The 26203-nt window shown below is 54.9% G+C and overlaps 2 protein-coding genes across 2 annotated transcripts in view; both read right to left on the bottom strand.

Annotated features, from left to right (window-relative positions):
• Positions 1-11603, bottom strand: part of LOC116938304 (semaphorin-6B-like) — a 45542-nt gene extending 33939 nt beyond the window's left edge. Inside the window, exons 1-2 of the mRNA XM_076066913.1 lie at positions 11227-11603; positions 3311-3461 (exon numbers count right to left, since the gene is read on the bottom strand). Coding sequence (XP_075923028.1) covers positions 3311-3446 — 136 coding nt within the window. The 5' untranslated portion in view covers positions 3447-3461; positions 11227-11603. The remainder of the gene's footprint in view (positions 1-3310; positions 3462-11226) is intronic.
• Positions 11604-18676: 7073 nt separating this feature from the next.
• Positions 18677-25257, bottom strand: LOC116938306 (beta-1,3-galactosyl-O-glycosyl-glycoprotein beta-1,6-N-acetylglucosaminyltransferase-like). The gene is made up of 4 exons (XM_032945408.2): positions 24698-25257; positions 24132-24431; positions 21799-21984; positions 18677-20458 (listed from the first exon to the last, which is right to left on the bottom strand). Exons 1-4 carry the CDS (start codon positions 25052-25054, stop codon positions 19817-19819), a joined length of 1485 nt encoding a protein of 494 aa, XP_032801299.2. The 5' UTR covers positions 25055-25257; the 3' UTR covers positions 18677-19816.
• Positions 25258-26203: the final 946 nt, after the last annotated feature.

Below are 26203 nucleotides of genomic sequence, written 5' to 3'. Positions count from 1 at the left end.
CCAGTAGCATCCTTCACGAGCCTCCTCCACAGAGGCCGATCTTGACACCGCTGGTACCAGTCATCAGCAAGTCCACTTAGCTCCACGTCCTCCTGTACCACATCACTCCATCTCTTCTCTAACCCGTGCCGCACACCCCGTTTAGCCCCCTCGATCCGGCCGAACAAATGCTGTTTCGGCATGCGGTGGCTGGGCATGCGGGCTACATGACCCAGCCAACGCAGCCTTGCCTGCCGGAAGAGCTCACGCAAGCATAGAGAAGGGAGGGAATGACCATGGCTGAGAAGACCTGAAGCTTAGTGCGGAGCGACAGACCAGGTAGCTTCCACACAGCGTTACGCAACCGATGAAAAGATATTGCCGCTCGACTGATTCGGAGTGAGACCTTTGCTGTTAAACTGGAGCCAGTCATAAGCACACTGCCCAGGTATGGAAAACTCTCCACTCTCTCCACAACTGCCCCATCACTGATTGCGAGTTGTGGGGGTGGAGTGTCCGATGGTACAAAATACCCAGGCAGGTGCTTAGTTTTGGTGGGGCTGATGGTAAGGCCCCATCTCTTAGTGGCACGCTCCAGTCTCAGCAGCAGCATCTCCAACTCCTCCTCTGAATGAGCAGCTATTACCAAATCATCGGCACACGTAACGTGGTTGAGCAATAGGGAGCCATCCCTTGACCGCACCCGAGCATCGATCAGCCTCCCATTATATCTGTACCAAATGGAGATTCCCTCGGTACAGCTATTGAAGGCCTCACTAACTACATGGTCAAAATAGATGTTAAATAATGTGGGAGCCAGAGGACATCCCTGTCGCACCCCAAGGTGTACAGGGAATAGCTCTGACTCCCGGCCACGTAGTTTTACCCGGGCCCGCTCACCATCATGAAGGTCCTTAATGATCGTGAGCAGAGGGTCAGGGACTCCAAAAGCACGAAGAACAACCCAGAGCCCAGGCCTACTGATGGTATCATAGGCCTTGACCAGGTCAATAAAGCAGAGATGTAGGTCTTGTTGGAATTCCCTACACCTCTGCTGTAGCAGACGGACAGAAAATATGGCATCTGTGTAGGACCGCCCTTTCCTGAAACCGCATTGGGGCTCCGCAAGCCTCTCCTCAGCGCGCCTGGCAAGGCGATGTTGAATAATCCTGACCAGGACCTTTCCCGGCACACTGAGGAGTGAGATGCTCCTGTAGTTCTTACAGTCTGTGCGGTCCCCCTTCTTAAAGAGGGGGACCACCAGGGCATCCTTCCAATCCTGCGGAACCCGTCCAGTGGTCCAAACTGTTGTTATGTCATGTAGGGAAGTTTGTGCACACACGCCACCCTCCCTCAGCATTTCGCTTGGGAGATCATCTCTGCCAGGTGCCATTCCTGGTCTCAGAATCCGGATCGCCTTCAGTACTTCCTCAACAGATGGCACCTCAGCAAACCACTCACAGGGGGTGACTTCTTCTTCCAATATTTGAGACACCGCAGCCTCAGCAGGGTCATCCCCACTTTGTCCCACGTTGTTTTCCAGGCTGAGGGATTTCCCTTCCCCCAGGACCTCACCGAAATGTTCAGCAAATATGCAAACCTGTTCCTGCGGGTCGGAGATTGGATCACCGTTCTTTCCCCTAATAATGGTAATAGGTATGGCACTGCAGGTTACTTTTTGATGGAGTTAAAGAGCGATTTGTGATCGCGGGCCATTGAGGCAGACTTCATCTCCTCAGCAACCAGCGACCACCACCCATTTTTGCAGCACCTCACGGCTCTCCGAACCTCCGAGCGAAGGCTGCGGTAAGCCTCCTCATTCTCTGACGTGGGATTTTGTAGCCAATGACAGTGGGCCTGTCGCTTTTTCTCAGCCAGCCTGAACACCTCCTCTGTCGGCCAGAGTCTCTGGGGAGGTCTGGACCGTGTAACCAAAGCAGCCATTGCAGCTGCATGAGTCACAGTCCTAAACCTCGCCCATTTCCCCTCAACATCAAGAGGAGGGGGGGGCGAGGCCAACCCCAGCCGCAAGCAATGATGGAATTCTCACTTGCAACTTTCATAAGCTAGCTGAGACTAGGCCACTTTAGGTTGGAATGGGGTCCTGGGTGTACACCCACCACCGGAGTGGAAGAATGGCAGGTGCATCTTACAGATGACTAGTCAATGGTCAGAGGGCAGATCAGCTCCACGGTAGGTCCTGGTGTCAAGGACATGGGCTCGCATCCGCTGTTCCGTCACTATGTAGTCCAGCAGATGTTTTTGCTTAGACTCGGCATGCATCCATGATGTTGTGTGGATGCACCGATGCCGGAACAGCGTGATGGTAATTACAAGCCCATGGGCTGCACAAAAATCTAGCAGCCTCCTGCCGTTGGTATTTAACTGATCTGGCCCATGCCTTACAATCACTCCAGACCAGGTGCTAGCATCATGACCAACTCGGGCATTGAAGTAACCCAACAAGATGACTATCCCGAGGGGCCGCTTTAGCTAGCACCTGTGACAGGCAGTCATAGAAGGCATCTGACTCATCGGCCTTGCCTGCATCCCTCCACGGATGTTCGTCTTCGGTTGGGGCATAAGTAACCACGACCACCACTCCTCACCTCTGGCTGATGGAAAGGTGAGCCCAAAGTAGCCTGGGGCTTACAGCTTCCCCCACTTCACCGCCATGCTCCCACGCCCCCTTCATTCTTTTGTTCATAAGAAGAGCCACACCCTGTTTTTTGGCAGTCTGCTGCCCCGAGTAGAGGACTGTCCAACCCTCATGGTGGCAGCAGACAGAGCCGGTCCACCGGACCTCCGGAATACCACAGAGATCCAGGCGGTACCGGTCCAGCTCCCAACAGACGATTGGCAGACTCTCCTCCGCAGTGAGCGTTCGAACATTCCCCATGGCCACCCGTAGTGTTTTTTTGTTGTTTCTGGAGGAGCTCCGAGGGTAATGATTCAGTCTCCTGGCTCTGCCAAATGGGGTATGGCCAGGAGACGTCAAAGACGCCTGTCCCCCCAGGGCCTCCGGCACAAGCTTATTAATTTAATTTTTCAGTCGTGGTTTTGTGGTAATTAATTGAAGGTGGAGGGGTTACCCGCCCCTCGCACCCATCCAGAGCCCCCGTTTAGCCCCTGTGGTGGTCACAGACGCCATGAGACGAGGAGCCGATGGGAATTGGCCCTCCCCCCACAGCACTGTCCACGACAGAGTTCCCCGTCCGGCACCGCGAGGAGGTAGGGGGTTGTTTTGCATGGACAGTACACACACAGTACACACAGTACGCACACACAGTACACACACCACGCTGTACATGTGGTGGAGGTCACCACTCACACGAAGCCTCCACCAGGGAGATGGGCTCCACGTCGCGGGGGAAGGAGCCCCTCCCCTCACCCCCCCGCGGGGGCAGCAGCAGCAGCAGCGCCCCTGCCGGCAGCAGCCGCAGGAGGAGGGGGGGCGAGACCCCCATCGAGTCCAACGGCACCTGCAGGAAACAACTCAAAATTACTCACCCACACACTCACCATCACTCACCATTACTCACCCACACACTCACCATCACTCACCATTACTCACCATTACTCACCCACACACTCACCATCACTCACCATTGCTCACCTACACACTCACCATCACTCACCATTACTCACACACTCACCATTACTCAACATTACTCACCCACACACTCAACATTACTCACCCACACACTCACCATTACTCACCCACACACTCACCATTACTCACCCACACACTCACCATTACTCACCATTACTCACCCACACACTCACCATTACTCAACATTACTCACACACTCACCATTACTCAACATTACTCACCCACACACTCACCATTACTCACCATTACTCACTCACACACTCACCATTACTCACCATTACTCACCTACACACTCACCATTACTCACCATTACTCACCCACACACTCACCATTACTCACCATTACTCACCCACACACTCAACATTACTCACCCACACACTCACCATTACTCACCCACACACTCACCATTACTCACCCACACACTCACCATTACTCAACATTACTCACCCACACACTCAACATTACTCACCCACACACTCACCATTACTCACCCACACACTCACCATTACTCATCCACACACTCACCATTACTCACCCACGCACTCACCATTACTCACCATTACTCACCATTACTCACCCACACACTCACCATTACTCAACATTCTCACCCACACACTCACCATTACTCACCCACACACTCACCATTACTCACCCGCACACTCACCATTACTCACCCACACACTCACCATTGCTCACCATTACACGCACACACACTCACGCTTACTCACCATTACTCACCCACACACTCACCATTACTCACCCACACACTCACGCTTGCTCACCATTACTCACCCACACACTCACCATTACTCACTATTACTCACCCACACAATCACCATTACTTACCATTACTCACACACACACTCACCATTACTCACCATTACTCACCGACACATCCACCATTACTCACCCACACACTCACCAATACTCACCATTCTCACCCAGACACTCACCATTACTCACCCACACACTCACCATTACTCACCATTCTCACCCACACACTCACCATTACTCACCCACACACTCACCATTACTCACCCACACACTCACCATTACTCACAATTACTCACCCACACACTCACCATTACTCACCCACACACTCACCATTACTCACCATTAATCACCCACATACTCACCATTACTTAACATTACTCACCCACACACTCACCATTACTCACCATTACTCACCCACACACTCACCATTACTCACCCACACACTCACCATTACTCACCATTACTCACCCACACACTCACCATTACTCACCATTACTCACCCACACACTCACCATTACTCACCCACACACTCACCATTACTCACCCACACACTCACCATTACTCACCATTACTCACCCACGCACTCACCATTACTCACCCACACACTCACCATTCCTCACGATTACTCACCCACACACTCATCATTACTCACCATCACTCACCCACACACTCACCATTACTCACCATTACTCACCCACACACTCACAATTACTCACCATTACTCACCCACACACTCACCATTACTCACCCACGCACTCACCATTACTCACCCACACACTCACAATTACTCACCATTACTCACCCACACACTCACCATTACTCACCATTACTCACCCACACACTCACCATTCCTCACCCACACACTTACCAATACTCACCATTACTCACCCACACACTCACCATTACTCACCATTACACACCCACACACTCACCATTACTCACCATTACTCACCCACACACTCACCATTACTCACCATTACTCACCCACACACTCACCATTACTCACCATTACTCACCCACACACTCACCATTACTCACCCACACACTCACCATTGCTCACCATTACTCACCATTACTCACCATTCCTCTCTCACCCACACACTCACCATTACTCACCAACACATTCACCATTACTCACCCACACACTCACCATTCTCACTCACACACTCACCATTACTCACCCACACACTCACCATTACTCATGATTACTCAACCACACACTCACAATTACTCACCATTACTCACCCACACACTCACCATTACTCACCATTACTCACTCACACACTCACCATTAATCAACATTACTCACCCACACACTCATCATTACTCACCCACACACTCACCATTACTCACAATTACTCACCCACACACTCACCATTACTCACCATTTCTCACCCACACACTCACCATTACACACCCACACACTCAACATTACTCACCATTACTCACCCACACACTCACCATTGCTCACCATTACTCACCCACACACTCACCATTACTCACCATTACCCACACACTCACCATTACTCACCCACACACTCACCATTACTCACACTCACCATTACTCACCATTCTCACCCACACACTCACCATTACTCACCCACACACTCACCATTACTCACCATTACTCACCCACGCACTCACCATTACTCACCCACACACTCACCATTCCTCACCATTACTCACCCACACACCCACCATTGCTCACCATTACTCACCCACACACTCACCATTACTCACCCACACACTCATGATTATTCACCCACACACTCACAATTACTCATCATTACTCACCCACACACTCACCATTACTCAACCACACACTCACCATTCCTCACCATTACTCACCCACACACTTACCATTACTCACCCACAACACTCACCATTACTCACCATTACACACCCACACACTCACCATTACTCACCATTACTCACCCACACACTCACCATTACTTACCATCACTCACCGACACACTCACCATTACTCACCATGACTCACCCACACACCCACCATTATTCACCATTACTCACCCACACACTCACCATTACTCACCATTACTCACCCATACACTCACAATTACTCACCATTACTCACCCACACACTCACCATTACTCACCATTACTCACCCACACACTCACCATTCCTCACCCACACACTTACCAATACTCACCATTACTCACCCACACACTCACCATTACTCACCATTACACACCCACACACTCAGCATTACTCACCATTACTCACCCACACACTCACCATTACTCACCATTACTCACCATTACTCACCCACACACTCACCATTACTCACCCACACACTCACCATTGCTCACCATTACTCACCATTACTCACCATTCCTCTCTCACCCACACACTCACCATTACTCACCCACACATTCATCATTACTCACCCACACACTCACCATTCTCACTCACATACTCACCATTACTCACCCACACACTCACCATTACTCATGATTACTCAACCACACACTCACAATTACTCACCATTACTCACCCACACACTCACCATTACTCACCATTACGCACTCACACACTCACCATTACTCACCCACACACTCACCATTACTCACCATTCTCACACACACACTCACCATTACTCACCCACACACTCACCATTACTCACCATTACTCACCCACGCACTCACCATTACTCACCCACACACTCACCATTACCCCCACACTCACCATTACTCACCCACACACTCACCATTACTCACCCACACACTCACCATTACTCACCCCCACACTCACCATTACTCACCCACACACACACCATTACTCACCCACACACTCACCATTACTCACCCACACACTCACCATTACTCACCCCCACACTCACCATTACTCACCCACACACTCACTAATACAACCCCCACACTCGCCATTACGCAACTGCACACTCCCAATTACTCACCCACACACTCACCATTACTTACCCTCACACTCACCATTACTCACCCACACACTCACCATTACTCACCCACACACTCACCATTACTCACCCACACACTCACCATTACTCACTCCCACACTCACCATTACAACCCCCACACTCGCCATTACTCACCACCACACTCACAATTACTCCCAGCTCGTCAATCACACACTCTTACCCTCACCCCTAAACTCATTCATACCCTTACACTCACCATCGCTCACCCATACACGATCACTCCTCCCCACCCTTACACTCACCCACTAACAACCACCGTTAGCCCCCACCCACCCATGTGCCCCCTCGCCGCCCCCCCCCCCGTCAACCCCGCCCCTCGCATCCATCACTGGATCGATCCGAAATAATCATGAATACAGACACGGGCACTCGCGTGCACAAAGACAAAGATCCCCGTATAGCCTGCAACAGATTACTGTGGCAAGTGCTGCTAGCCAGCACCAATGATAGCTGGCACGGCACACGCCCGGCCGCCTTTCTCTAGTTTCCACATCGCACCAGGTACTAATTTAGTGCTGAGTCGACCTAGGGGAGGCACATGACCTGTTCAGATATTCACCACTATTACAGTATTTGCTCTGTGAGCGGGAATCGAACTTGGGTCGTCGGTTCCGTTGCGCTAACAACTGCGCCACCGCTCCCCACGCACGCGTGCACACACTCATGAGAACACACACGTGTACACGAAGGCATGAACAACACACGTGTTCATGTGTACATACATGAATGCTCCAACAAGGCACAGGTGTACATATACACACGTGAACACATGGGCATGAACGCAATACGGATCCTCTGTTTACACGGGAAGCCTTACCCAATCTCAAGACTGTTTTCAGGAGGGTGCTGATACATTGGGGATGTTTGGCCATGAATTATATTATTGAGTGTGGGTCTCACTGCGAGTATGAGTCTCTATGTTGAGTCTGGGTCTCCTTGTGAGTATATGTGTGTCTATGTGTGTCTATTTTTCTCTGTTTGAGTCTGTGTCTCTGTATGAGTCTATGGGCCCCTGAGTCTATGGGTCTCTGTGCTAGAATTTGGGTCCCTGTGCGAGTCTCTGAGTCTCTATGGATTCTATGAGTGACTTTAACTTCGTGTAGTGTATACCAGAGAACCTGGAGAAAACCCAGCGCCACGCTGCTGTATACGAGGGGGTAACTCTCAAAGCTCCGCACAGATGGATTCAATCATTTATAGCTGTACTGACATCGCCTGTGTTGCCACTTTGCAACTCAAGCCTATAACATCTGGTATTCCCTGCAGGAATTCTCCCAAGTAACAACCATGCTCAACGTCTTGCCGAGCTTTCAGGAGTCAAAACTCTCTGACACGGACAGCGCCCAGTCGCTCACGAACCCACGTGGTGTACTGCCACCTCGCGGCCGCCACCCCCCGGGCAGCCCTGCTTGGCTTTCCTGGGCTCAGATCCAGCGCCGCGAGCCCACGGGTCGATAGGGCTCACAGACGCACGTGGCTCTGCCCAGACGGACATGGGGTCAGCGGGGGAGGGGGGTAGCGGGTGGCAGGGAAAGCGGTGGGGGTCGCCCCCCGACCGCCTTATCCCCTTTCCTTTCCAACCCCCACCCCGTCCATGTGTCGCCCTGAACGCCCTTGGCGCCCGGATGAATAATGAATGAGATGGGGGCAGGGCGGGGCCTGGAGTTATTATCGACTCAGCAACCTGCATCCATCACTCAACATCCTGCATCCATTACCCAGCACCCTGCATCCATTACCCAGCACCATGCATCCTCATCACCGAGCACCCTGCGTTCAGCACCCTGCATCCATCACGCTGCATCCTCATCACCCTGCATCATCATCACCCAGCACCCTGCGTCCTCATCACCCTGCATCCTCATCACCCAGCACCCTGCATCCATCACGCTGCATCCATCACGCTGCATCCTCATCACCCTGCATCCTCATCACCCACCACCCTGCATCCTCATCACCCAGCACCCTGCATCTATCACCCTGCATCCTCATCACCCACCACCCTGCATCCTCATCACCCTGCATCCTCATCACCCAGCACCCTACATCCACCACTCAGCACTCTGCATACATTATTCAACAACATCACCCTGCTCCCTGCATCATCATCATGACTCAGCCTCCTGCATTAATCGTTCTGCACCCTGTATTAATCACCCAAGATCATCACCCTGCCTCTTCTATCATCACCATTCTGCATCATAGAATGTTTACTCCCCTCTCTGAGTCATCATCATCACCACCGCTCAGCGACCTCCATGCACCACAGCACCATCACCCTGCCAGCCTGTATTAGCACGCACACCGCCCCGCGTTCATCGCCACGTACAGTGCATTCATTATTCAGCGTTAACAAAACATGTGTTGAATCGTCTAGGGGCCAGAGGACATCCCTGTCGCACCCAAGGTGGACAGGGAATGGCTCTGACTCCCGGCCACGCAGCTTTGCCCGGGCCCGCTCACCATCATGAAGGACCTTAATGATTGTGAGCAGAGGGTCAGGGACACGGAAAGCACGAAGAACAACCCTAGCCTACTGATGGTATCATAAGCCGTGGCCACGTCAATACAGCAGAGATGTAGGTCCTGTTGAAATTCCCTACACCTCTGGCGTCGCAGGCGGAGAGATAATATGGTGTTTGTGCAAGACCGCCTCAGTCTGAAACCACATTGGGCCTCCGCAAACCTCTCTTGAGCATGCCTGGCAAGGTGATGTTGAATAATCCTTGCCTGGACCTTTCGCGGCCTCACACTTAGGAGGGATCTGCCCCTGTAATTGTTACAATCAGCGTGCCCCCCCCCCCCCTTCTTAAAAATGGGGCTACCAGGGCATCCATCCAATCCTGCGGAACCCGTCCTGTGGGCCAGGCAGTTGTAATTACTGTATGTCAGAGGAGAGTTCACTCACCTACCCATTCACCCCCTCATTCACAAGTTACTCAGTCACTCACTCACCCACCCACTCATTCACCCGATCACCCACCCACACACAATCGCCACACTCCCTCAGCATTTCGCTTGGGAGGTCATCTCTGGTCAGCGCTTTACCTGGTCTCAGGCTCTGGATCGCTCTTCGTCTCCTACCAACAGATGACACCAAAGCTAGCCACTCACTACTCACAAGGGTGGACCCTCAGGGGGTGACTAGTTCCCCCAATATTTGAGGCTCCTAACTGGGTCAATCCTGCAGAGGTGTCACCGCCTATACACGCAACTACAAAGAACCCCCCCGTGTAGCCTTAACTGGCTGTTGGGGAAAGTGCTGTTAGCGAGCACCTATGAAGGCCGGCATGGCAGACGAGGGGGTGGGTGGCCAGCACTACGCGCGACCGCCTTTGTCTGCCTAGGTATTAATTTGAGGCTGCGTCGACCTTGGGGAGGCCAAGGACCGGTTCAGACAATCGTCACTGGTGTTCGTCTGTGAGCAGGAATCGAACTCGGGTCGCCAGATTGGAATCCACGTGCGCTAACCGCTGCGAGAACTGCTCCTTCACACACACGTGAACACGCGCGCACGCACGTGAACACACGTGAGCACGCACCCCCACGGCTGTGTATTTTAACGACAACCGCACCTGCCCCACGCAACGCGGATGTCATGGATCTGGTTAATCTTACACCGACAGCACACAACCCACACGCACACACCCACACACACCCACACACGCACACCACACACTCACACACACAGTACACACACACAGTACCCACACACAGTACACACACAGTACACACACACAGTACACACACGCAATACACACACACAGTACACACACACAGTACACACAGTACACCCACACACAGTACCCACACACAGTACACACACACAGTACACACACACAGTACACACACACAGTACACACACCCCACACGCATACCCCGTACCTGTCTGTCGACCCCACGCAGAGTCCCAGCGGGTTCCGGGAGCGACTTCCTCGCCACCAACGCTCACGGGATAAGTCGAGGAGGTGACGAGGTGAGGGATGGGGAGAGGCGAGGAAGGTTCCTCCTGCTCCTCGCGAATGAGCTGATGGCACGGGGGATATCCCCCCTCCCCTCCCCTCTCCCCTCCCCTCTCTCCTCTCCCCTCCCCTCTCTCTCTACCTCGGGGCTAGCTCGCTCTCTCCCCTCCCTCTCTGCTCCTTTTTTTTACGATCAGAAGAAACAAGAAGATGCTCGGTGTAGTCGGCACTTTGCTCCGTTCATCATTTCGTTTTTTTTATGCTTTGCTTTATGTAACCCCCCCCCCCCCCCTTTTAAATGAAAGACCCAATTTTTTTTCCCTTCCCTCTCTCTCTACCCCCCTCTCTGCCCCCCTCTCTCTCTCTACCCTCCTCTCTGCCTCTCCTCTCTCTCTACCCCCTCTCCGCCCCCCCCCCTCTCTCTGCCCCCTCTCTTCCTAATCCATTTGGCTCTCTCTCGCTCTATCTTTTTTCTTTATAACTACGACAAGTGTTGCATCTGCACGCTGCCCTTCCCACAGTCAAACGGCCTCCGACGGGTAGCTTAGATCTGCATGCAGAGCTCTCCGTCATCTGCCACCGAGCACACGGCCTCCTCCAGCGCCCACTGCTCCTTGAAGGCCGGCACGGCGTGGGTCAGCCGCGCGTGGCGGAACTCCGGCCACACCCTGGCTCCGACCAGAGCGCGGAAGATGCCCAGGCTGCTGGCTGGACGTTGCCCCTCCAAGGCCACCTTCCTCGCCCTGTATATGGCGAGCTTGGCGTAGCCGAAGAGCACGTTGACCAGCCCCTGAAGATGTTGGGGTCCGTCGCCCTTCGCTCCTTTATCCTCTCTCCTCGCCCTCCTCTCCGCGCTCCTGTTCCTCCCCTCTTACTCCCCTCGTTCCTGCCTCTCCCCTCCTGCGCTGAGGGTCCGAGCTCTCCTCGCTCCCACCCCTCTCTCCCCTCTCCCCTCCTCGCCTCCCTCTCCCCTCCTCGCCTCCTCCATCTCTCGTCTCGGCCCGCCCCGAACCAATTACGAGCCGCGTTTAATCATTCATCAGTGCGGGGTGGGGGGGTCGCACGCGTGTACACGTGCGCGCACGTACACATGTGCAGAGACAAAGTACCCCCGTGTAGCCTCAACACGCTGTTGGGGCAAGTGCTGTTAGCGAGTATCTAGGAGTGACGGCCACAGCACACGAGGGCGGAAGGGTGGCCAGCACCACGCCCAGCCGTCTTTGTTTTTTTTTCTCGTGACGTATATTTACATAACGCTCCGGGTACTTGTTTGAGTCTGAGTCGACCTAGAGGAGGCCCAGGATTGCTTCAGACATTCTTCGCCGATGTTGGCCGTGAGCGGGACTCGGAACTCCGGACCGCAGGGTTCGTGACGCAGCGCGCTAACCGCTCCACCACCGCTCCCCACGTGCGCGCAATGCGTTTACGCACCCGAGTTCGAGTCCCGCTCACGGCCAACACACAGTGAGGATTAATCTGAACCGGTCCTGGGCCTCCCCGAGGTCAACTTAGCCTAAAATGAGTACTGTTCTCAGTGCGGTGTGTAAACATCCCCACTCGGGAGACAAAGGTGGTCGGGCGTGAGGCTGGCCACCCACCCCCTCATGTGCCGTGCCAGCATTCAGTGTCACGGTGCTCGCTAACAGCACTTGCCCCAATAGCCTGTTAAGGCTGTAGGGCCCATCTTGATCTTGCACACCGTGTCTGTGTGCATTTGTAGACACATTACAACACCGTGACATACACACAATGTAATGCCAGTGCACATTACACACCCCGAGAACACGCAATTCATATACAGCCGCACAGCCTGCTGAAGGCTGTGCGGGGTGGGGGGTCTTTGTCTTAGTGTGTACCGTTTTCAATGTACCCCCCCTGTTTTTGCGCGGGTTTCCTCGGGGCTCTCCAGTTTCCTCCCGCACAATGAAGCGGGCTCCTGGTCATAAGGTGCGCGAGTCTTGAAACTCGGCCTCTGCTGCGTCAACAACGCGGCAGTAACATTGCAAGCAGCCTTGGCGCCTCCAGCCCGTGTAGCCCACGCAGACTCTTGGGGCAAGTGCTGTTAGCGAGCAGCAATCAAGGTTGGCACGGCACACGAAGGGGTTGGGTGGCCAGCACTACGCCCGGCCGCCTTTGTCTCCCCAGTGTTGATGTTTACAGATCGCACCAGGCTGAGTCGGCACTCGTTTTAAGGCTAAGTCGGCCATCAAACAGGAATGGAACTCAAGTTCCGAGTGCAGTGCGCTAACCACTGCGCCACCACTCCCGACCAACTGCACACGCGCGCGCGTGCTCTGCACGTGCGTAGCGCTGACAGACGGATGGCATCGCCTGGCTGGGGCAAGTTCAGCAACAACAGAGAACACGTGTGTGTGTGTGCGCGTGCGTGTGGCACATTGCATCTGCCAGTTATCTCAGTCAACCCATAGCACCTGGGTCTGGCCCGTGACTTGCTGCCAGCAGCGGCAGCCTTCCACGCACCTAGTCTGGCACTAACGCCGTGGTGAATGGCGGCTGTTGTGTGTATGTATGCGAGTGTATATACGTGTGGGGAGTGGTGGTGTAGTGGTTAGCGCGCTGCGCTTTAAACCCCACGAATCGAGTTATATTCTCGCTCGCGGCTAACACCAGTGACGATTATCCGAAGCGGTCATGAACTTCCCCTAGGTAGACTCAGCCTCAAATGACTACCTGGTGCGATCTGTAAACATCGCAACTGGGGAGACAAAGGCGGCCGGGCGTTGTGCTGGCCACCCACCTCCTCACGTACCGTGCCGGACTTCATAGGTGCTCGCTAACAGCACTTGCCCCAACAGTGTGTTAAGCAGGGACGTGCGGTCAGGGGAGGCAGAGGAGGCAGAGCCTCACCTGTCATACTCCAATGAAAGTAGCTGTTATGAAAAGTAAAAAAAAAGAATAATCAAATAAAATAAATATTAAGATTTTTTCCACTGATCTGTATTATAAATGCCATTTCTGTACGATTCCAATCATTTTTAGAGTCAAAATCGCCAAATTTGCGGAGCTCCGCTACAAATACAGGAAGAGACGAGACATGAGGCAGCGGCGAGCTCAGCCTCCCCTCTGATTGTGCAACCGCTCAGTAACTGGATGGAGCGCGGCCAATAAGCGCGTGCCTGTTACTATCTCAGTATGTCACCAATGTAATATTTGTAGACCCCTTCATTTCATGTCCTCGCCTTCCATACTCCAGGTAACTTATTTCACGTATGTGTATAAAGATATTTAGGCTCGCTGGTCTCGTCATGCAACTGCAATGAAAAAGCACCAGGGGAGGCAGCTATCACATCTGCCTCACTGAGGGGGACGTGCCTAACACGCCCCCCTCCGTGAGGACACGCCCCCTCATTGAGGCCACGCCCCCTCCGTGAGGCCACGTCCCCCTCCGTGTGTGAATCTGGCTCTGACACGAGCCAGTGCCTCCCCAGCCGCCATTGCCCTCACCGCACGTCACTGTTGTGTTCAGGCTATCGGGGGGATTGTCATGCGTGTACGTGTGTGGGTGTGTGGTGTATCTGTGTACTGTTTATTTGGAGTATGGATGTTCTCCCCATGGTCGGGCTGATTTTTTCTCCGGATCCCAGAGTTTTTCCCTCCACATTTCGAAATATGCGTCGAGATTATTTTGTTGCTGTGGATTTCCACGTGATACGCCACTTTGTTGAGCTATCATTTGTGGCCAGGTCGCTTCTGAAAAATAAGCTAATGGCTCAGTGCGCCTAGGCGAGTAATATTTTAAAAAAATAGTTTAGTTGTATTTGTACAAATTGTAAAAGTGATTTGTATTGTAACTAGATTCGAAGCTTTCGTGACTGCAGGAATTACTCTTTGGTTCTTTCGGTAAAGTCACGTGTAGAAATAAAATACGATGTTTCGATTGCAACACAAGCAACCATTATCAGGTACGAATGAAGGAGAAAATAAACATAGCAAACTTAGAAAGATAATGCAATACAACCCAGACAGTCGGCTAACACAGCAGTCAACATCCTACTTGGTTGATTAACGTTCTTCCAAAGAATGCTAAATTTGAGAGACAAAACACAGACACGGAGACACAGACAGACACATAAGTAGAGACAACACACAGAGAGGGGGGGGGGACAGAGGGGGTCGAAAACAATGATAGAGTTGCGTGGAATTCCTGCCCATAGCGGCCGGAGGAGAGACAATCGACTTACAGACAAGTACGGAGAAAGCAAGTTTAGTAAAATTAGGAAGTGTAATGCAATGCAACACAGAGAGTCGGTTAGCACACAGTTAATGCATAGCCTGGTTGATTACGTTCTTCCAAACATTGCTAAATGCGAAGTGTGAAATAAACACGGCAATTCCTCCCCGTAAAGGTGGTTCAAACTAGATTCGAAGGTCCATCTCTCTATTTAAGGCCTCGACACAGGTGTTGTCTTTCTGTGTGTCTGTGTGTGTCCCTTTCTGTGTCTCTGTGTGTCCCTCTCTGTGTGTGTCTCTGTGTGTGTCCCTTTCTGTGTCTCTGTGTGTTCTCTCTCTGTGTGTCTCTGTGTGTGTCCCTCTCTGTGTCCCTCTCTGTGTGTCTCTGTGTGTCCCTCTCTCTGTGTCTCTGTGTGTCCCTCTCTGTGTGTCTGTGTGTGTCCCTTTTTGTGTTTCTGTGTGTTCTCTGTGTGTGTGTCTCTGTGTGTGTCCCTCTCTGTGTCGTCTCTCCGTGTGTCTCTGTGTGTGTCCATCTCTGTGTGTCTCTGTGTGTGTCCCTCTCTGTGCGTCTCTGTGTGTGTCCATCTCTGTGTGTCTCTGTGTGTGTCCCTCTCTGTGTGTCTCTGTGTGTGTCCCTCTCTGTGTGTCTCTGTGTGTCCCTCTGTGTCTCTGTGTGTGTCCCTCTCTGTGTGTGTCTCTGTGTGTGTCCCTCTCTGTGTGTGTCTCTGTGTGTGTCCCTTTCTGTGTCTCTGTGTGTGTCCCACTCTGTGTGTGTCTCTGTGTGTGTCCCTCTCTGTGTGTCCCTCTCTGTGTCTCTGTGTCCCTCTCTGTGTCCCTTTCTGTGTGTCTCTGTGTGTGTCCCTCTCTGTGCATCTCTGTGTGTGTCTCTGTGTGTGTCCCTTTCTGTGTCTCTGTGTGTGTCCCACTCTGTGTGTGTCCCTCTCTGTGTGTCTCTCTGTGTGTCCCTCTCTGTGTGTCTCTGTGTGTGTCCCTCTCTGTGTGTCTCTGCGTGTGTCCCTCTCTGTGTGTCTCTGTGTGTTCTCTCTCTGTGTGTGTCCCTCTCTGTGTGTCTCTGTGTGTCCCTCTCTGTGTGTGTCTCTGTGTGTGTCCCTCTCTGTGTCTCTGTGTGTGTCCCTCTCTGTGTGTGTCCCTCTCTGTGTGTCTCTGTGTGTGTCCCTCTCTGTGTCTCTGTGTGTTGTCTCTACTTATGTGTCTGTCTGTGTCTCCGTGTCTGTGTTTTGTCTCTCAAATTTAGCATTCTTTGGAAGAACGTTAGTCAACCAAGTAGGATGTTGACTGCTGTGTTAGCCGACTGTCTGGGTTGTATTGCATTATCTTTCCAAGTTTGCTATGTTTATTTTCTCCTTCATTCGTACCTGATAATGGTTGCTTGTGTTGCAATCGAAACATCGTATTTTATTTCTACACGTGACTTTACCGAAAGAACCAAAGAGTAATTCCTGCAGTCACGAAAGCTTCGAATCTAGTTACAATACAAATCACTTTTACAATTTGTACAAATACAACTAAACTATTTTTTTTAAAATATTACTCGCCTAGGCGCACTGAGCCATTAGCTTATTTTTCAGAAGCGACCTGGCCACAAATGATAGCTCAACAAAGTGGCGTATCACGTGGAAATCCACAGCAACAAAATAATCTCGACGCATATTTCGAAATGTGGAGGGAAAAACTCTGGGATCCGGAGAAAAAATCAGCCCGACCATGGGGAGAACATCCATACTCCAAATAAACAGTACACAGATACACCACACACCCACACACGTACACGCATGACAATCCCCCCGATAGCCTGAACACAACAGTGACGTGCGGTGAGGGCAATGGCGGCTGGGGAGGCACTGGCTCGTGTCAGAGCCAGATTCACACACGGAGGGGGACGTGGCCTCACGGAGGGGGCGTGGCCTCAATGAGGGGGCGTGTCCTCACGGAGGGGGGCGTGTTAGGCACGTCCCCCTCAGTGAGGCAGATGTGATAGCTGCCTCCCCTGGTGCTTTTTCATTGCAGTTGCATGACGAGACCAGCGAGCCTAAATATCTTTATACACATACGTGAAATAAGTTACCTGGAGTATGGAAGGCGAGGACATGAAATGAAGGGGTCTACAAACATTACATTGGTGACATACTGAGATAGTAACAGGCACGCGCTCATTGGCCGCGCTCCATCCAGTTACTGAGCGGTTGCACAATCAGAGGGGAGGCTGAGCTCGCCGCTGCCTCATGTCTCGTCTCTTCCTGTATTTGTAGCGGAGCTCCGCAAATTTGGCGATTTTGACTCTAAAAATGATTGGAATCGTACAGAAATGGCATTTATAATACAGATCAGTGGAAAAAATCTTAATATTTATTTTATTTGATTATTCTTTTTTTTTACTTTTCATAACAGCTACTTTCATTGGAGTATGACAGGTGAGGCTCTGCCTCCTCTGCCTCCCCTGACCGCACGTCCCTGCGCTAACCACTACACCACCACTCCCCACACGTATATACACTCGCATACATACACACAACAGCCGCCATTCACCACGGCGTTAGTGCCAGACTAGGTGCGTGGAAGGCTGCCGCTGCTGGCAGCAAGTCACGGGCCAGACCCAGGTGCTATGGGTTGACTGAGATAACTGGCAGATGCAATGTGCCACACGCACGCGCACACACACACACGTGTTCTCTGTTGTTGCTGAACTTGCCCCAGCCAGGCGATGCCATCCGTCTTTGTCTCCCTAGTGGCGATGTTTTTACACACCACACCAGGCACTCGTTTGAGTCGACCTAGGGGAGGCGCAGGGCTGGTTCAGATCATCGTCACTGGTATTGGTCGTGAGCGGGAAAAGAACTCGGGTATCCGGGTTCGTCGTGCAGTGTGCTAACAGTTGCGCCACCACTCCCCACGATCGGCTTCACACAGCAGCAGCAGCAGCAACATGGTCCCCCTGCTGCTAAAACGTGGCAGGACCCTCCTGAGAGAGGACTGAGCCCCGGTGAGGCTTTCCTGGGTCAACAAGCAGAGGGATAATTATACATAGATGGAAATTAGGTGGTTGACAAGGCGGTTTTACTGAGGTGGAACTGATGAAGTGGTAAGGAGGTGGTTGGGGAGATGTTAGGATGAGGTGATGATGGAGGAGGTGGTTATGTGGATGGGACATGGTGGATATGTGGTTGTGTTTACGAAAGTTTATTTAAACTGGATAATAGCAGCGTAATCAGTCACTCTTATGAAGACAAACCAAAGATTCCCCGTGTAGCCCACACAGGCTGTTGGGGCAAGTTCTATTAGCGAGCATCTATGATGGCCAGAAGGGCACACAATGAGGGCCGGTGTGGTCAGAAGCGCGTCACGCCCGGCCGCCTTTGTCTCCCTAGTGCTGATGTTTAATACCGCACCAGGTAAGATTTTAAAAGCGGAGTAGAACTAGGGTAGGCCCAAGATATCGGTCCTGATATCGATGGTGGCCGTAGACGGGATTCGAATTTGGGGTGGCCGGATTCGTGACGCAGTACGATAACCACTGGGCCACCGCTCCTCCACAATGCGTAATCTCTGCACAAGCCACGGTGACCTCCTGCTGCTCAATGAGCAGAGTCACTGGCGCTCATCTCCAGTCCACAACCTTGCAAAGCCACGTTTCCATGGCGGAGGCGAGTCTACCAATAGGACTCACATTAAGCACACCTGTAAACGCGTGTAAGCGCACTCGCTCACGTAAACATACGACACGCGGTCTGGCGAGTTGTTAGCGAGCGCCTATTAAGGCCATCACGGCTCGAGGTGGTGGTTGCCGGGCCACAAAACTGATAAAAAATCACCACAGTCACACGGCTGAGCGGACCAACGCTCGTGCCTGTCCCTCGTCCCACACGCTCCGCATTTGGCTCTGTTGATCTCACCATCACCGCCACCACGACCACCACATGGGGTGAACGCGTGGATCTCTTTCGAAGCCCAGCGGACCTAGCAGTGGTGAGGAGATTTGATCTCTCTCGCCGGGTGCGCAGGAGGTCGTGGGTTCGATCCCGACACCTGACCCCTCTATATTTGGAATCCGCGTGGTCTCTCTCTCCGCGTAGTGGTCGTGTGGATTGTTCTCCGGGTTCCTCCGGTTTTGCCTTTCTCCTCCACATTAACAATCAAAGCACGCTTAAATTATTTGGACCCTACTATAAATTATTCCCACGTGTGGTGATGATATCAGCCACTGCGATGAGCTGTCATCACGTGGGTCCAGGTCGCCTCTGAAACCAAGCCGATAGCTCAGTGGGCTTCACCTGGTAATAGAATAGTCGAGCTCTAGTCGAGCTCTAGTCGAGCTCCCGTTGCCGGATGGCAGTGCCCCGCACATGCTCCTCCAAGCACTGCACGGCCGCGGGCTCGACGCGGGAGTCCAACTTGTTAGCGAAGAGGTGCGGCTGGCGCAGCGCCCACGCCAGGTCTCCGGCGCCGAGCACGCACACCGAGCGCCGGTGGCGCCCCCTGCACGGGGGGTACGCGGCGGCCCCCATAGACTCGTCGCCCTCCAGGTAGCGCCACTTGACGAGGCGCGCCAGCGCGTTCATGTCGGACACGTCGTACTTGGGGTGCGCGGGGACCCCGCCGGGGGCCCCCGGCAGGCGGTGCAGCGTGGCCCACAGCTGCTCGTCGGGGCTGTATGCGTCGCTGAGCCACGACGACAGCGCCAAGGCCGCCGGCGCCCGCAGCGCGAAGCGCACGAACGCGCGCGTCCCCGCGAAGTACGCCGAGCCCGAAAAGACGGGGCCGGCGGGGGGCTCCTTGGTGACGTTGGTGGGCACCATGCGCGGGGCCCCGCGCACCAGCCCCTCCACGTGGCGGTAGCGCCAGCGCCGTTGCTTCTGCGGTGGCACGCGCTCGCTCTCAAGCGAGTTGCGGCCACGCAGGGCCCGCAGGGCGCGCACCATCTCCAGGTTGGTCTTGAGCGGCAGGTCCTTGAGGAGGGAGGGAAAAGGCAGGAGGTTGGAGGGAGAGTTCCACTCCCACACGACCCGCGGGCGGCACGGTGACCTCGGCTGCATCATCACCCACGGCAGCGTCACCGTCGTCGTCACCCATCGGGATCGCACGCAGCAGCAGCAGCAGCAATGATCGCCCCCTACTGACAGGAGACTCACGCCCGTTCGCAAGGCCAACTGCCGAGCCACCTCGTGCCGCACAGGGACAGCTGCCACTCCACACACCTCCACCTCTCGACTTCGGGCCACACACACCCACACGCGTGATGCTGTTGTTGACGCGGAGCGTGTCGAGTCGGCGGTGTTCGCTGTTGCGCGAGAAAGAGATCGCCGCGCCTGAATTTTGTTGAAGCGCCACGGGGGTCGGGCAGCAGGGTCCGGGCCGAGGGGGCGAGGGCGGTCAGGCCGGGCCCCGTGGGCCGAGCTCCAGGGTTGAGAGGGCGCGCGTCGTAGAGAGAGGGAGAGGAAGCGGTGGGAACGAGGGTGGAGGCGTACTGATGAGCTAGAGGTGAAGCGAAGCCCTGTCATTGAGAAAATTCAATTTGGAGATCTAGATTGTGTGACTATGTAGGGGTGGTGCCTGGTGTAAAACATTCGCTCTCTCTGTGCTGCTGTGAGAAAGTGCGCCTCTGACCCTCGGGTTGTCACTGTGCAGTAGTGTTGGGAGCCTGTTCGTGCCTGCTGTGTGCTGTTGGAGTTGGGTGAGGATTGAACTCCCCCCCCCCCCCTCGAGTCTCGAAGCCAGAGCCACCACCCCCACGTCTCCCCCATTCCGCCTCTGACAGCCTCAGTCAGCTGCAACCGACGGCTCTACTCTGAAAATCCCAAACCAGGTGCCACTTTAGGGGCTGTCCATAATGACGTCACGCGATTTTGGACGATTTTTGACCCCCCCCCGTCACACTGCGTCACAAAAAGTCAGACCCCCCCTCAAATATGTCGTCACAAAGCTCTGCCCCCTCCCCCCCCCCAAAAAAATATAAAACATGCTTCAAATCGCTTTAAACTATTGTCATTGTAATGTGTATTTAATGTGCCGCTGCACTCTGATGTTGTAGGAGAAAACATTTACTAAAAAGTCTATTTAATTAAGTAGAACGTGTTGTCTATGTTTATTTAAAGTTGCGCATTTTTATGTGACGTCACATTTCTCACCCCTCCCTCGTCACAAATCGTCACAAATGTCTGACCCCCCCCCCCCCCCAGGTGCGTGACGTCATTTATGGACGGCCCCTTACCCGTACTAACCATCCTCCTCACCCCCTTCTCCCCTTGCCCCCACCCCCTCCGCTCGGCCCTCCCCACCCACGCCTCACCTGTCCGCACAGGTTGATGAGATACTTCCAGGGCGTGGGGTCGGCGTCCAGCGCCTCCATGCACGCGCGGTCGGCCTCCACGCGGCTCCAAGCCGTGTAGGTGACGCGCACGCGGCGCGGCGCGGCCCGCAGCGCCGGGAGGCAGCGCGACAGCGCCTCCACAGTCGAGTACACGGCCTCCTCCGCCTGGCCGCGGGGCACGGGGCACGGGGGGGCACGGGGGGGGGCACGGGGGGGGCACGGGGGGGGAGAGGGGGGCACGGGAGGGGGGCACGGGGGGGGGAGAGGGGGGCACGGGAGGGGGGCACGGGGGGGGAGAGGGGGGCACGGGAGGGGGGCACGGGGGGGGGGAGAGGGGGCACGGGGGGGGGAGAGGGGGGCACGGGAGGGGGGCACGGGGGGGGAGAGGGGGCCACGGGGGGGGGGGGGCACGGGGTGTCAATCCCCGCCACGCGATGTAAGCGCGCGAGCCGTCGTTTAGGTTTGGCTGACTCGTGCGGCAGGCACCTCGATTGGTCGGTTACCGGCCAATGAGCGTTGGGCCGTGGTGGCCCAAGTTGCTCACTCTCCCCTTAATAATATTTAACGTTCATCTCCCAGCCTGCTCCATGGCTTCTCCCGTCTTGCCGTAAAATCCCCCCCCCACCAACCCACCTCGTCCACCTCCCCACCAACCCACCTGCTCACTCACCTCCCCACCAACCCACCTGCTCACTCACCTCCCCACCAACCCATCTGCTCACCCACCAACCCACCTGCTCGCCCACCTCCCCACCAACCCACCTGCTCACTCACCTCCCCACCAACCCACCTGCTCACCCACCAACCCACCTTCTCGCCCACCTCCCCACCAACGCACCTTCTCGCCCACCTCCCCACCAACCCACCTGCTCACCCACCTCCCCACCAACTCACCTGCTCACCCACCTCCCCACCAACGCACCTTCTCGCCCACCTCCCCACCAACGCACCTTCTCGCCCACCTCCCCACCAACCCACCTGCTCACCCACCTCCCCACCAACCCACCTGCTCACCCACCTCCCCACCAACTCACCTGCTCACCCACCTCCCCACCAACTCACCTGCTCACCCACCTCCCCACCAACGCACCTTCTCACCCACCTCCCCACCAACGCACCTTCTCGCCCACCTCCCCACCAACGCACCTTCTCGCCCACCTCCCCACCAACGCACCTTCTCACCCACCTCCCCACCAACGCACCTTCTCGCCCACCTCCCCACCAACCCACCTGCTCACCCACCTCCCCACCAACCCACCTGCTCACCCACCTCCCCACCAACCCACCTGCTCACCCACCTCCCCACCAACCCACCTGCCTATGCATACCCAGGTCCCTCTTACAAATGAGACTTCATCCTGTCCGCTCTAGCTCACCTGGTCGAACAAGATCATCTTGCACCCTGAACAATTTGGCGCTGCTACTACATTCGGCAGTCACGGCGCACAAATAAACACTCATCGCGTTCCGTGTCAAGTACAACGCCACGTGCGTGGCCTTAAAAGGAAAATAACTATTCAATAATAGGTGACGTTTCAGGCAATCGCCCTTCTTTCACGGAACAAAGAGAGAGGTCAAATTTTCACTCGAGGCGGACCCTACCCTGTCTGGCCTGTGTACTGTGAAGAATAAGAATAATTGCCCGAAACGTCGTCCTATTTCTATGCACTATCCCGAGGGGCCACCCTAGCCAGCACCTGGGACAGACGGCCATAGAAGGCATCTGACTGCAGCCTTGCGGCCTGAGTCCCTCAACTGCTGGAGGTATAAAAGCCACCACCGCCACCGCCACCAGCAGCAGCAGCATCGCTGACGCGGGTCGAGGCGAGCTCTCGCCGGGAGCCACCCAGCGCTGTATCAAGGAACCGGAGAGGCGCTCCAGACGGTGGAGAAGCAGCCCGTGTTGGCCGTCCATAAATGACGTCACGCGATTTTGGGACGATTTTTGACCCCCCTCCCCTCGTCACACGGCGTCACAAAAAGTCAGACCCCCCCTCAAATATGACGTCACAAAGCTCTGCCCCCCCCAAAAAAACATATACATTTTGAAAATAAAACATGCTTCAAATCGCTTTAAACTATTATCATTGTAGTGCGTATTTAATGTGGCGCTGCACTCTGATGTTGTAGGAGAAAACATTTATTTAAAAGTCTAATTAAGTAGAACGTGTTGTCTATATTTATTTTTAAAGTTGCGCATTTTGATGTGATGTCACATTTCTCACCCCCCCTCGCTCGTCACAAATGGTCACAAATGTCTGACCCCCCCCCCCAGGTGCGTGACGTCATTTATGGACGGCCCCTTGGTGCACCTTGGCGTCCACGTGAACGCAGTAGCGGTTGTGCGGCAGGTAGAGGAGGCGCAGCAGTCGCTCGACGGCGGCCGGGTCCTCGTGAACGACCACGGAGAAGGCGAGCGGGAAGTCGCGCTCCTCGGCGCTCGCCGACCCCGCGCCCGCGTAGCGCCGCGCGCGCACGAAGCGTTCGCATGCCGGGGCCGTGTCCGTCCCCGCGCGCAGGGCGGCGGAGAGCTCCTCCTGCAGGCGGGAGAGAGCCGCGCCCTGCCGCGCTTGCGAGGCGAGCAGCGCCGTCCGGTAGCCCGCCGTGCGCTCCTGGCCCGGGGGGAGAGGGCGGGGACGCGGGGAGCAGCGCGATCAGATGAGGAGGACGCGCACCATGCCTCGGCCCCCTCACACTTTGCAGGCCTGAGTTGGAGCCCCCGCTCTGGGATCAAAAACACTTCACGTCGCGACTACATCACTGGACCCCCTCCCACCTGGAACCCACTTCACCTGGAGCCCCCTGTTCCCTCTGACCTCACCTGGATCTCCCGCTCGTTACCTGCAGACTCCCCCCCCCACCACCCCCCGGCTCTCACCAGGCGCTTCGCTTCCTCCACGGCGGTCTCGTCGCCACTGACGATGGCCGCGCAGGGGAGACGCAGCGCGGGGTCTTCCTCCCGCAGGTCCGGCAGCCCCCCCGCAGGAGCCCCGCGGGGGGCCTCGGTCCCGGCGTAGGGACCCCCGTGGTGGCGCCTTCCCGCGTGGGGGTCCCAGGGTCCGTCGCGGGAGGCGAGCAGGTAGAACAAGGAGAGGAGGAGGAAGGCGATGAGTAGCAGGAGGCTGGAGGCGCGCGTGTAGAGAAGGCGGTGGCGGCACCAGCGGAACTGCCGATGCAGCCGTGAAGGCGAAGCCGATGAGGAGGGAGACGAGGAGGAGGGGATGCGAGGCGCCATTGCGGCCAGGAGGGCTCAGGGTCAGAGGTTCAGCAAAGGGGGTCAGTATAGGGGTTCACGAGAGCGGGTCTCGGGGTGTCGCGGTGTCCACGGAGCTACAGTGGATGGCGGGAGACCTACGCCCGCGTCTCCCCCTCGCTCCCCGCTGCTCCTCCTGCTCCCCGCGACTCCTCCTGCTCCCCGCTGCTCCTCCTGCTCCCCGCTGCTCCCCGCTGCTCCTCCTGCTCCCCGCGACTCCTCCTGCTCCCCGCTGCTCCCCGAAACTCCTCCCGTTCCCCGCGACTCCGCCTACTCCCGCCGTCTCCCAGAGCGGTGGCGCCCGCACGCACTCCAGGCACGCGCAGTGCACCGCTTGCAGGAGAGTGACCATGGCTGGCGGTGGTGGTGGTGCTGGTGGTGGTGCTGGTGCTTCCGCACCTGAGAAGAAGGGGGGAAGACGGGGGGGAGGGGCGGTGCGGGGGAAGGGGGGGGTGAAGGGCGGGGTTTGGCGCCCAGGTGAGTTCAGCTGCCGTCACGGGTCCATGGCCCGCGGCTTCCCACGTCCCCAGCGCCAGGTAGAACAGAGTGAAGCCCTCGGGGGAGGGAGGGGGATAAGTGGGAGTATGTGAGTGGGGGTAGATGAGTTGGGGTAGGTGAGTGGGGGTAGATGAGTGGGGGTAGGTGAGTGTAGGTGTGTGAGTGTAGGTGTGTGAGTGTAGGTGTGGAGTGGGGGTAGGTGAGTGGGTGTAGGTGAGTGGTGGTAGGTGAGTGGGGGGTAGGTGAGTGGGTGTAGGTGAGTGGAGGTAGGTGAGTGTAGGTGTGTGAGTGTACAGTGAGGGAAAAAGTATTTGATCCCATGCTGATTTTGTACGTTTGCCCACTGACAAAGAAATGATCAGTCTATAATTTTAATGGTAGGTTTATTTGAACAGTGAGAGACAGAATAACAACAACAAAATCCAGAAAAACGCATGTCAAAAATGTTATAAATTGATTTGTATTTTAATGAGGGAAATAAGTATTTGACCCCTCTGCAAAACATGACTTAGTACTTGGTGGCAAAACCCTTGTTGGCAATCACAGAGGTCAGACGTTTCTTGGAGTTGGCCACCAGGTTTGCACACACCTCAGGAGGGATTTTGTCCCACTCCTCTTTGCAGATCTCCAAGT

This window comes from Petromyzon marinus, chromosome 13, assembly GCF_048934315.1.
Source record: "Petromyzon marinus isolate PM22_M1 ecotype Great Lakes invasive population chromosome 13, UKy_Petmar_22M1.pri1.0, whole genome shotgun sequence".
Classification (NCBI taxonomy): Eukaryota; Metazoa; Chordata; class Hyperoartia; order Petromyzontiformes; family Petromyzontidae; genus Petromyzon; species Petromyzon marinus.
The sequence above is the reverse complement of the archived record's forward strand: the minus strand, read 5'-3'. Positions and strand labels throughout refer to the sequence as shown.

Coding starts and splice junctions, on each gene's coding strand:
- LOC116938306 (XM_032945408.2), bottom strand. CDS start 25,054: ATGGCGCCTCGCATCCCCTCCTCCTCGTCTCCCTCCTCATCGGCTTCG. Junction 21,985..24,131: donor GCGTTCACGTGGACGCCAAG/GTGCACCAAGGG, acceptor CCCCGCGGCCAG/GCGGAGGAGGCCGTGTACTC. Junction 20,459..21,798: donor TCATCAACCTGTGCGGACAG/GTGAGGCGTGGG, acceptor TCCCTCCTCAAG/GACCTGCCGCTCAAGACCAA.